A 13,011-nucleotide genomic window follows, 5' to 3' on the forward strand; every position below is an offset into this window, starting at 1 on the left:
TTTCGTGTATTTTTATAGTTGAAGGCACATATGTTTTGATTATTTGATGAAAAAGCGACGTGCCAAAAATGTCCAGTTTCCACAACCAATGGCCATTGTGTTCTTCACGTTTATCACTCTCCTTTCAAGTAGCATTGATGAAGTCACATTTGTTAGTCGAATTGTAGTAGTACTAGTAATACTTTCTTTATAACTTACATACATTAAAAGTAAAAAAATTGAGATATTGAACTGGAATAGGATCAAATTCATATTCATCCGTATCTAATCAATATTTTAACATAAGTCGAAAATCCATAACAAAATCATAAACAACGAAAACGACTGGTTGAGAAAAAAATATCAAATCTAATATTAAATCACATGGAAAATGTTTCTTTAAATTCATTCAATTTGGTTTCCAATTTAAGGCAAACTACCAGAGCCAAAAAAGTAATAAAGAGGATTTAACTTTTGGGTCTATTTATATACTTGGGTTACCATTTTAATGTTAATAGCATGTTTATATTGAATCACAAGTTTAGAAGTTAATTAGACGTCGTATGGTTGGTTTATTTTCTAATCAAACAATAAATAATGTGATGATTACGTAGTAGTATTAATTAATTGTTAGCAACGGCTTTTGAAAATAAAAATATAAAATAATTAGAAAAAAAGGATCTTAAAGTAATTAAGTGGGTTGCTATTATTTAGTTACATGAAACATTAACGAAAATAAGTAGCTAACGGCTAAGCTAGAGTAGTGCAGTAGTAATTTTCTATATGAAATTAATAAACTTGCTTATCCGACTTTAAGTTAGAATAATACATAAGCGCTTAATATAGAATTTACGCAAGTAAATGTTTCGTAATTATATACTTCAAAAATACTGGAAATCAATGTTTAATTTTAAATTAATTAATTACTGATTTAAAGCGTTTTAAATTTCTACATTATTAGAATATTAATTGCTAGACAAGATACTCGACCAGACATAACATTGAATGCTTCAACTCGACACCAACTCCTCTATGTCGCCTAATAGAAAAACCGTGGATCCAGGCCTCGAGGATCCATAAATAGGTCCCGCCATCCGCCACGCTAGTGGACCGACGCATCTTATGTGTACTAGCCTAGCCCGTTGTGAGTGCTCTTAAATCATCAACATTTTAAATTCTTATTAACACACCCAACTTTGATGCAGCAGTAAACGTCTCCAACGTCGAAATGGGCTAAAAACGTCCTATGTTAGAATGACTTGAAATTTGTACAGTGCTTGCGAATCGAGCTTGGAAATCGAAGTCATTGCAGCACTGTGGCGATGCATCAAACTTGATGTCCATGCGACTTCCATTCGATTTATCGAAGCATCACTTTTGACGTTGTCCTTAACAATGTCAGCCAAAGTAACAATTTGCTGCGGTGCTCAATTATTATTGGTCATCAATCCACATGCCAAATTCAAAATTGATTTTTTCAATTTGTTTGACAACGAAGGTATGATTATAAATTTTAAAAAATGTGTTTGTAAAACGACAGAGCCCAAACTATAGTATAGTATAGTAAGGGTCAACACCACAACGTTCATTAGGTATTGTGCGTACATAGTGGTAGTTGTTTTAGTTGTAGGATCATTAATGACACAAGAGGCTTTAAGCCCATATTAAGTTAAAATTTTAATGTTTTTCTCTTTTAAAATTTATCTAAATTTTAGTACAATATTTTATGTAAAAGTCTCTAGATCTAAATTATCCAAGTATATATTTTCAAAGAAAATTTAGAAAAGATAGTCTCTACTAATGTTATTTTCAGCGTTCTTCCTTATTCAAATTTGTCTTTAATAAGAAGAATGCCACGAAGCTGAATGTCATCCTTATTCAAATATGTCTTTAAATTATGTTATCGTTTTCCTTTTCGACGTTAATTGAAACCTTGATATAGTTAGTCATATGCACTCTCTTCATCCGTCATTAATTGTCACACTTTGACTTCGATGTGGATATTAAGAAATGCAGTGGAATGTGGGTTAAAGAGGTTAGTGGAATGTGGTTCCTATCTTTATGTATTACTTTTATACTATCTCGTCCCACAAGAATATACACTCTTTCATTTTTAGTCATTCCAACAATAATATGCACTTTTTAATTTTAGAATTTTTTTTTTCAATACTAAAGTGAGACTTAAATTTCATTAACAATATTTTTAATTACTCTTTCATTCTACTTCTATCCTATTTTATTAACTGAGCATTAAAACTCGTGTCCAGTAAAAAATACATAATTTTGTGGGACGGAGGTGGTAATAAAATGTGAGTAATTTGTTAGATAGAAATGATTTTCCATGCTTTCATCTTAAATCTGGCTTGCGCATATTGTAACTATCGGACAGCTAGCTGTAAACTGTCAAATGAATTTTGAATTGATTTACAATCTATGGTCCGTATTACTATATGCAATACTCTTGCTAAAAGTGATTTTTTGAGTTCTCATGTGCTAATAATGTCAATTGACAAAATGCATAAAATACAAAATATTCAGATAATTTGAAAACGAAAACTTCAGTTAGGCAACGTTGTGACTTTTGAGTTATGAACCATCAATTCATTCTTACTATAATCAACGTTTATGAGCTTTTTATTCCAAGTGAGTACGATCGAGGATGTTGTCACTCACATTCTAATTTTTTATTAAAAAAACTTTTTTTTAATATTATATTTTATTAATAAAATATTGGGATGTCATAGCACAACATCCTGATTTCTCCACAGCTGGGGATCCAAGCCCATAAAACACGTGGTCGGAACATTATATTTCTAGTACAAAAGAAACATTAAAATTCCACCCAACAAAGGACAGATATAATGAAACATTGAATTACAAAATAGTAAAAGGTGTGGTGACAATAATTAATAGGGTACAGTTAGAGATGCCCAAGGTTTTCGGTTCCCGCGGTTAACCGCGAAACCGTAACCGTGACTTTTTTATTGAACCGAGACTGCCATATTTTGAATCGCGGGTCGGTTCCACTTTTTTCTTGAACTGGAACCGCCATATTTTGAATCGCGGGCAGGTTCCGGTTCTGGTTCCAAATTTTACGAACCGAAACCGTGTCGGAACCTCCGGTTCTGTACGGTTCCAACCCAGAACTGCGAAACATCGTCGGAAAACCGTGAAATCTAGCCGGAACCGCGAAAAACCACCGGAAACCGGCGGTTCGGAACCATGAAAAACCGTTAAAAACCGACAGAAAACCGATGGTTCAGAATCGGAACCAGAACCGCCGGTTTTCGAACCGAAACCGGAACTGTGAAATAGCCTCACGGTTCGGTTCCGGTTCCACATTTCTTGAAACCGGAACCGCCGGTTCACAAACCGTGGGCATGTCTAGGTACAGTCCTCATTGCGGATATTGAAATTTACTCCAATCGAATCTCATGTCTCGGATTTGTTTATCGTGTTCTGCGAGTTAAAATTCGAATATAATTTCCATTTTTTCCACCAGTGCTTTTAACACATCTAAAAGACTAAAACATAGGAGTGAGTACTTACTCTCGTCCCATGAAAATGAACCATTTAAAAATTATTTTAATTTTAATTTATAATTGACAAAGCAAGATAAAAAAATAATTGAAATAGTATAGTAAATGATGAGGACGATAAATGATAAAGTATAATCTTCATATGTTCCCGAAGATATAGTTTTTCTCCATTGCTCTTGAGTCCTAACACAATGTATGGGTCAATTGAATTGAATCAATAGACAATGATAAATAAGAAACTAGGTGTTAAATAAAATTCTTCCCATAAATATAGAAAATTAAGTTTTAATCTATCGGTTCCTTTGTAGTTGATTCATATTTTTCTTTGGTTTGTTTGAATAATTTCTCTTTTTATTTAAAGCCACACTTCCCCCTCTTTTTAATTTATTAACCCTCTTACTACTTTAGTTTCTCTTTATATCTCTATTTTATTTTATTTTATTTTTTTTATTTTACATATTCTCTTTTTTTTATCCCACTTAACACAATATTCTTAAGTTTCTTGTCCAAAAAATAAGTATACTTGAACAGATTACTCTCTTCGGTCTTCATATAGTATCATATTTTCTTATTTAGACAGTCCTCAATAAATATCACAATTCATTTTTATTATTTTTTAGTAAGTGATTACATATTCCACTAATTCATTCTAATCACAAATATTACCAAACTAATACAGTAATTTATAAAAATATGATCCATTTTTTAATCACTTATTTTCAACAAAGTTAAACAATATTTTAAAATCTACATCAAATATTTAATAGAGATCGGATATAAATACACTACAGATTCGAAGTCATATTTATAGATGCACTATTAAGTAAATTATTTTGTTGCAACAGGCAAAACTGATAAAGACTAGTAAGTAGGGCTGAGAATTCGGCCATCGGTTAGTCGGTTAACCGATGACCAAACCGAAAATGATAAATCTCGGTGAACCGATAACTGAAAATTTTTGGTTGTCGGTTCGGTTCGGTTCGGTTCCGGGAGCATGGCGTCAATCGGTTATCGGTTAGAACCTAGAGAACCGATCAAGGAAATATTTATATAATTATTTTTATTAAAAACTATTTTTTTTTCTTTTATTCATTTTAATATAAAAGACTCAAATTAGCCCTAATTTTTTGTCCTTATTTTTTAACTCCCACCGCCGCTACAGCGTAACAGCGCTACTCCTCTTCTCTTTCTCACCGCTCCTTTCCACCGCCGGCGATTCTCAGCCCTGCCCCGACCAGCGACCCAGCCTTCTCTCCACCACACCAGCCGCTTCCACAAACCGTTCATTTACTACATTTGTTGAGGTTTGTTCCCAATTGTTTGGAGTTTTTGGTTAGAATTAATATATGTGATTATGCTGCTATTTTGTAGAGAATAATTAATAATTGTTCATTTGTTGACTATGCTGCTATTTTGTAGAGAATATAAGTTCATTTGTTCCCAATTAATATTTTGTAGAGAATAATTTGCTTAAGTTATGCTGCTATCATTATCGACTAATTAACTAGTCTCATGATTTATTCTTAATGATATCCTACTTGAATATGTTTTTTTATTAAAAATAGTTTAGAACGTGAAGCTTAGTTATTATGTTTGCGATTTCAAAATTTGTGAATAAGTTAAAACTCTAACTCCAATATCCATTTCTACTAAAATCCCATTTATAGTGCAAACTCATCTCCAACTCACACAACACCAATCAATATTAGTATCTTCATATTTTATCTATTTCTTGACAAGTCATACTTAATGATATCCGACTTAAATATGTTTTATAATGAAAAAAAGCTATAAGCATGATGCTAAGTTATTATGTTGGTAATTTTTAAATTTGTATATCAAGTTTAGTTAAATGTTAATATGAAAACATGGACTTTGGTTGAATAAGACAGTAGGGGCAGTGAGAGAAAATCTCAGCAAAGTTAAATTTGTTTTCGTTGCATTCTGAGATAATTATGATTCTTTTTGTGCCAAGCTAATTTTCGAATTTGTATACATTGCATTTTGAGATGATTTCTGATTCTGTCCAAACTATGTAGTTGAAGATGTCAAATTCAGAGTCTTTCACCCAAGACATAGGAAGCAATCAGCCACTCAATGATATACTTGAAGATATTGAAGTTGAAGAACTAGGGCTCAAGGGAGAGGAAGAGGAAGAGGGAATGGCGCCGCCGGCATCAAAAAAGCGTAAACACGCAGTAAGATCGGGTATATGGAAAATTTTTGATAAAGTGTTTGAAGATTCAATTCAAAAAGGAAAATGGAAACTGTGTGGAACGTGTATAGCTGCTGATTCGAAGCACAATGGCACATCCACTATGTGGAAGCATCATGCTTCATGTTTGAAGAAAAATGAAGCGGAAAAGAATCAAACCATTTAGATTCGTGGAACGAGATGGATTTCGTTTATTCTTCCGTGATATGTTACCAAACTTTAATATCCCGAGCAGATACACGATAAGATCGGATTGTGTGAAGATGTTTCTAGAGGAGAGGGAACTATTGAAAGTGATTTTCTCCAGACCAGGCATGAGTAGAGTATCAATTACCACCGGCTGTTGGACTATAGTCAATAACACAACCTTTATTTGTGTTACATCACATTTTATCGACCAGGAATGGAGGCTGCACAAGAAAATAATCAGCTTCTTTGACATTACTAGTCATAAGGGGGATGATATTGCTAAGGTGTTGATAAAGGCTCTTACGAACTGGGGCATTTAGAGCCTTTTTTGTTGCACCATGGACAATGCTAAAAACAATGATGTATCAATCTAGGAAATGAAGTCCAACTTTAATGCGAGAGGCATGCTTGTTGCCGATGGACAATATTTTTCATCAAAGGTGTGTTGCACTTGTTGTCGAAGACGGCATGAAACAAATGGGCATGGCTGTTGTACGAGTTAGAGAAGTCGTGAAATGGATAAAGAGTTCATCAGCTAGGTCTAACGCCTTCAAGGATATTGCCAAGGTATGTAAGGTTGATACTAAAATTTTGTGTCAAGATGTACCAACTAGATGGAACTTGACTTACTTAATGCTCGAGCTGGCATTGCCATATGAGCTGGCTATAAAGTTGTTCAGCAACGTCAATCCCCAGTTTGGTAGGGATTTGAGAAACCTGAAACACAACGACCTCACAGTTGGCGTACCTGGAGAAGAAGATTGGATTGAAGTGAGGAAGGTGTGTAGTTTTCTCCAATTCTTTTATGTTATGACTCGTCTCGTCTCTGGCACCATGTATGCTACCTCACATTCATTTCTTATGGAGATGTGTGACATATTCCTTATCATAAAACTGTTGGAGGATGGTGAAGATGCTGAGGTTAGTTACATGGCTAAGAAGATGATGGAAAAACTTGGTAAGTATTGGTTAGAGGAATATGAGCTAAATCCAAACATGAACAAAATTCTGTACATTGCTGCAATGCTTGTTCCTAGACAAAAGATGAAGCATGTAGAGTTTTGTTTGAAGAAGTTGTATGGTGATGCACGGGCAAATGAGTTGGCAGAGGAGTTGAGAAAATCAATCTTTGACTTATTTGAGTTGTACAAGAAAGAATTCACTCCAGTGTAAACACGACCACGAACAACTTCAACTAGCCAAATGTCGAATAGGCCAATTGATCGGCGTTTTCTTGGTAAAAGTTCTTGTAACATTCTCTGCGTTGCTAGTGAGGAAGATGATGATAAAGGTGAAGCTCAGAGCTCACTCGTTACTTCGCAGAGAAGCAATACAAGGCAAGTGAACATGAGCATTTTGACATTCTTATATGGTGGAAGACATGCGGTATTTCCTTTCCTATTCTGTCAGAGATGGCTAAAGATATCCTAGCTATTCATATATCAAGCGTTGTTTTTGAGTTGGCATTCAGCATGGGGGGCGTGTGCTGTCGACATTTAGAAACTCTTTGGCACCGGAAATGGTAGAAGCTTTTATATGCTCTGAGGATTGGTTGAGGTCTAGTTCTAGTTCTGCCGATCTCATGGAAGAAGATGGAGAGCCAAACCATTTTTGAGAAAGTAATACTATGAAAGTGAGTAATTCATTGCTATTTACTAATATATTTATTTATTCTTCATTTTTAACTCATTTTCTTTAATTCGTTATTTTTTTATAGCGGTGGAGGCACTCTATAAGGATGGCAAATTGACGTGGCCATTGGACGGTGCAGAATTTGGAGAATTGGAAAGAACTCATTCAAGTGATCATGATGAAAGTTAAATTTATCGTGCATTTGGTTTGGAATTTGAAAATATTGAACTTGGAGGTTTTTTTTGAATATTTGAACTTTGAATGGTTGATGAATTGACCTTGTTATTTTGGAATCTTTGAATTTGGAGTTGTTTACTTTTTTGAATATTTCAACTTTTGGATTAAGCATATTATAAGTAGGTTGTTTACTTTGATTGATTACCCTTGTTGTTTTGGAAGCTTTGAGTTTGAAGTTGTTTACTTTTTAAAATATTTTAATTTTTGGGTTGAGCAGGTTGTAAACTTTTTTGTTTCGTTGGATTAAGCATATTATAAATAGTTTATTTTTATTTTTTTAATTTCTAATACAAAAGTACCTACATAATTTTTTCTACAAATTTAATCACTAAAACCGCAATTCAGTGCAAGTGGCGGCCAAGGTTGAAATTTTTCGTGTGCAACGTCCGAGGATCAATACCTGTGAACTACATAAATTATTTTTTTTAATTCGGTTCTGGTTAACCAGTTCGGTTAACCGGAACAGAACCGACCAACCCTAGTCGGTTAGGAACCGAACTGAACCGAGATCAATTTGGTTTCGGTTCCGATGCTTCAATCTCGGTTAGGTTTGGGCTCGGTTAACCGTGTTTTCGGTTCGGTTCTAACCGAACCGACCGAATTACCTGCCCTATTAGTAAGAATATGTAATAATTTGCGGACAAAACTTAAAACATAACGAAATCACACTTTTACCTGCCCGTCAAAAACTTAATTACTTTGGTCACTAAACAAAAAATAAAATTAATATTTTGTGGCTCTCATTAGTTTTTGAAGTCATCAAGTAGTACCAGTTTTCAATTTAAAAGAGGGTACACATGTACTGGTAGGGATGTCAGTGTAGCCCGCAACCCGTGGGCTGGCCCGAATAGCCCGCCAAATTTGTAGGGTTAGGGCAGGAAATTTCTAGCCCGATAAAATCAAAACCCGATTAGCCCGCACCCGATTAACCCGCAACCCGTTAGGGCCAGACCCGAAACCCCGATGGGCTGGCCCGAAAACCCGATAAAATTTCTATTATTCAATATTTTTACTTATAATTCGACACTTCATTAATTAATTTTATAATATATATAACTAAAAAATAACTTTCAATTTTATATTAAATATAAAAATTATATATTGAAATTTTTATTAATATAAAAATTGATAAATAAATTTAAAACTTCAAATTCACTAAAAAAATATTTAAATTTCTAAAACATACATTAAAATTTCACAAAATATCTCAAATATTAGTATTTGATCATGTTTATGATTGTGTTTAATCATATATCTCAAATATCTCATAATTAAATACTTTACATTTAATAAATATAACTATTTTTCATCATTATTTATTGGATTGATCGCATGTTAATTTTATCGGTAGCAACCCGATTAACCCGTTGGGCTAGCCCGAAACCCGAGCTTTTAGGGTTAGGGTTGAACTTTTATAACCCGAAAGAAATCACAACCCGACTAGCCCGCACCCGATTGGCCCGCAACCCGAGCGGGTTGGCCCGAAACCCGATGGGCCGGCCCGATTGACATCCCTATGTACTGGTATAGTTATTAGTAGGTGAGGAGAAAAATAATTCTAAACAAACCGGAAGCAATTATTAAGCACATCCTACCCCGATTCAATTATGTGAGCACAATGATGTTGAAAGATGAAACTTTATAAAATACTCTTTCATAATTGTAGAAAAAAAATATAAAAAAAAAGAAAAAAAGAAAAAGAAAAATGAGGTAATAATATGACCGGCAACCGGCTATAGCGGTGCCATGCAGAAACTCGGCAATATAAGAGTAGAGCAGGATTGATCCGATTCCGTCGAAGGATTGTACCGCAGTTGGCAGCGCGGAGCTGTAGTGATCTTGAGATCACGAGTTCAAACCCCACCACCCGCTGGGAGACATTCGGCCTTAATCCGCAAGCCATGTCGAGCAGGATTGATCCGATTCCGCTGAAGGCGGATTCAGAATACCTGTGGTCAAACCAAAAAAAAGAGTAGAGAATTATTCTCTCACGCCTCACAACCCTTCATTTTCTCTCTATCTCAAGTAGGGATGTTAATGTAGCTCGTAACCCGTGGGCTGACCGAAATAGCCCGCCAAATTTATAGGGTTAGGGCTGGAAATTTATAGCCCGATAAAATCAAAACCCGATTAGCCCACAACCCGTTAGGGCCAGACCCAAAAACCCGATGGGCTGCCTCGAAAACCCGATAAAATTTCTATTATTCTATTTTTTTACTCCTAATTCGACACTTCATTGATTAATTTTAACTAAAAAATAACTTTTAATTTTATATTAAATATACAAATTATATATTGAATTTTTATTAATATAATAATTGATAAATAAATTAAAAACTTCAAATTCACTAAAAAAATATTTAAATTTCTAAAACATGCATTAAATTCCACGAAATATCTCAAATATTAGTATTTGATCATGTTTATGATTGAGTTTAAGCATATATCTCAAGTATATCATAATTAAATGTTTTACATTGTATGAATATTAGTAATTTTAATTATTATTTATTGGATTGATCGCATGTTAATATTATCGGTAGCAACCTGATCAACCCGCTGGGCTAGCCCGAAACCCGAGCTTTTAGGGTTAGGGTTGAACTTTTATAATCAGAAAGGAATCACAACCCGATTAGCCCCCACCCGATTGACCCGCAACCCGAGTAGGATTGGCCCGAAACCCGACGGGTCGGCCCAATTGACATCCCTAATCTCAAGTCTCCACCAATGTCGGGTCCCAGAGACCACTTCAACGTCCCGCTGAGGCGCGTCGCCATCAGCAACCGTGACGAGGCCACCGTCGCCGAATTCATAAGCCCCCTCATCTTCGTCTTCGCCGGCTCCGGCGCAGGCATTGCCAACAATAACCTCACCTACGACGGCCCCGCCTCCCCCGCCGGCCTCATCTCCGCCTCCATTGCCCACGCCTTCGCCCTCTTCGTCGCCTTCGCCATCAGCGCCAACATCTCCGGCGGCCACGTCAACCCCGCCGTCACCTTCGGCCTCTTCGTCGGCAGCCACATCACCCTCTTCTGCGGCATCCTCTACATCATCGCCCAGCTCCTCGCCTCCACCGCCGCCTCCGCCCTCCTCATCTTCACCGCCGTCGTAATTAACATCATCATTCAATCACATCTTTTTTTTTGGTAATTATCACGTGTATAAATTTTTAACTGACTCATTTCTAATATGGTATCAGACTAGTCCCAAGATGGCTGGGCCCATTTCTAATACAAGAAAACCATGTATTAACTGCGCAGGCTGTTCCGGCCTTCGGCGTGGCGGGGATCTCCGTGTGGTCAGCCTTGGTGTTCGAGATCGTGGCGACCTTCGGGCTCGTGTACATTGTGTACGCTACCGCCGTCGACCCGAAGAAGGGCGAGATCGGCATCATCGCGCCGATTGCCATCGGTCTGATCGTGGGAGCCAACATCTTTGCGGCCGGCCCATTCACTGGAGCTGCCATGAACCCTGCCGTGATTTTCGGGCCTGCACTGGTGGGCTTCAGATTGGCCAACCACTGGATCTACTGGGCCGGCCCGTTCGTTGGGGCCAGGCTGGCCAGCGTGATCTACGAGGTGTTCTTCATCAGCCACACCCACGAGACCTTGTCGGATTACTGAGAAATTCATCAAAATTTGGATCTGTGTTGCGTTTGGTTTGTTGATGAATTTAACGAGTTTAATTTTGTTGTTTCCGGTTTGAAGTTTAAAGATAGAGTTGGGTCGTGTTTTTCCACGTTAGTTATACTCTTTCATAAACACGGGTTTACTCTTGGGTTTAATTTAATAAGCTCTTGTTAATTCTACTTACTACTTGTTTTTGTGTTTTAAGGGTTATCCTACAAATATGATTATCTTAATTGGGACAGTACTACAAAATGATGAAAAAGACGAAAACTGAAAAATTGTCTCTATTTGTTTCATTCCTTGAATCTTATTTTTTTTTCACTTTCTCTTTCTTATTTTATTCTATCTCTTATTTTATTATTAATAATTTAATACACTAAACATCACTACCTAAATTCATGTGTCAAAATAAAAACGTCTCGCTTAGGCTAGGACGGATGTAGTATTTGGTAGCATAATTAAAATGTTTTAATAGGAAAAATACTTGGGACATTTGAAAGTACTCCCCCAAATATTGTCCTACTTTGATCCGGCACGAATTTTAAGAAATGTAATGAAAAATAAGTTGAAAAAATTAGTGGAATATGAGTTCTACTTTTATATATTAGTTTTATATTAAAATGTGAGTAAAAATGAGTTAGTGAAATATGAGGTCTACTATAAAAAATGTTAAAAAGTGAAATGAAACTAACTTTATAGGACAGAAGAAAATGAAAAAACGGGACAGACTTTCGGGGACGGAGGGAGTATCATAATAGTGACCCGCCGTGTACATGCGCACACAAGTTTTTTTGTATTTTAATAATAGAAATAACTGGAAAGTTCGAACTATCATATATACGTTCACTTTTATTTGTACAAAAATATTTTTCTAATTGAATAATAGTGTGCATTAGAAAGAAATTATAAAGTAGTTAATATTTAAGATTAATTATCTTAAATTCGGCTCTACTGGCTTGTATTGGAAAGAGAAAATTCAGCCCCAATCCAAAGAATCCTAAGAAAAATGAATTTGGTGGGATACATTAATTGCTTTGTACTGACCTAAAGCTGGAAATGAGTAGAAAATGACCACTGAATATAATTGCTTTTGTAATTTTTTTTAACTTAAAACTTAGAAGGAAAACATGAAGCTGGAATGTGATTGGAAATGAAGCTGGAAATTAAACGGTTGTATACTTGTATTGTTGGTGTTCTGATTGATATAAAAACTACTTCCTCCATATTCAAAAAATAGAAACATTTGAAACGACACAAGGTTTAATGCACAATTGGTAAAGTAAGTGAGAAAAATTGGTAAAGTAAGAGAGAGAAAAAGAAAAATGAGTAACATAAGAGAGAGGAAGAGAAAAAGTAGTGAAAGTAAAGTTAGTGGATTGTGAGGTCTATGTACTAAAATAGAAAGATTCTAAAATTTCTATTTTTAATGAACGACCAAAAATGAAAATAGTTGCTATTTTTAAAAAACGAAGGGAGTATTACAAAAGTTGAATGTGTCACTTTCCATATAATTCAAAAAGTGCCACAGACTGGGAATAGGAACCTGACCTTGTGTTACACATGGTTCATGGTATAAATGAGGAAATAATGG

At 35.5% G+C, this 13,011-nt stretch overlaps 2 protein-coding genes across 2 annotated transcripts; both read left to right on the forward strand.

Moving 5' to 3' along the window:
* Nucleotides 1–4,676: 4,676 nt before the first annotated feature.
* LOC121764878 (zinc finger BED domain-containing protein RICESLEEPER 2-like) lies at nucleotides 4,677–7,935 on the forward strand. Its single transcript, XM_042160909.1, has 3 exons — nucleotides 4,677–4,822; nucleotides 5,558–7,555; nucleotides 7,640–7,935. The coding sequence occupies exon 2, from the start codon at nucleotides 6,316–6,318 to the stop codon at nucleotides 7,093–7,095; it is 780 nt and encodes a 259-aa protein (XP_042016843.1). The 5' UTR covers nucleotides 4,677–4,822; nucleotides 5,558–6,315; the 3' UTR covers nucleotides 7,096–7,555; nucleotides 7,640–7,935.
* A 2,583-nt stretch (nucleotides 7,936–10,518) lies between these two features.
* Nucleotides 10,519–11,414, forward strand: LOC121770495 (probable aquaporin TIP-type). Its single transcript, XM_042167218.1, has 2 exons — nucleotides 10,519–10,899; nucleotides 11,052–11,414. The coding sequence occupies exons 1-2, from the start codon at nucleotides 10,519–10,521 to the stop codon at nucleotides 11,412–11,414; spliced, it is 744 nt and encodes a 247-aa protein (XP_042023152.1).
* The last annotated feature ends 1,597 nt before the right edge of the window (nucleotides 11,415–13,011 follow it).

This window comes from Salvia splendens, chromosome 2, assembly GCF_004379255.2.
Source record: "Salvia splendens isolate huo1 chromosome 2, SspV2, whole genome shotgun sequence".
In the NCBI taxonomy this organism is placed as follows: domain Eukaryota; kingdom Viridiplantae; phylum Streptophyta; class Magnoliopsida; order Lamiales; family Lamiaceae; genus Salvia; species Salvia splendens.

What these genes read in the sequence shown, in the direction of transcription:
- LOC121764878 (XM_042160909.1), top strand. Translation starts at nt 6,316, where the DNA reads ATGCGAGAGGCATGCTTGTTGCCGATGGACAATATTTTTCATCAAAGG.
- LOC121770495 (XM_042167218.1), top strand. Translation starts at nt 10,519, where the DNA reads ATGTCGGGTCCCAGAGACCACTTCAACGTCCCGCTGAGGCGCGTCGCC. An exon ending in TCCTCATCTTCACCGCCGTC is followed by an intron (nt 10,900 to 11,051) that starts GTAATTAACATC and finishes TTAACTGCGCAG; the next exon opens with GCTGTTCCGGCCTTCGGCGT.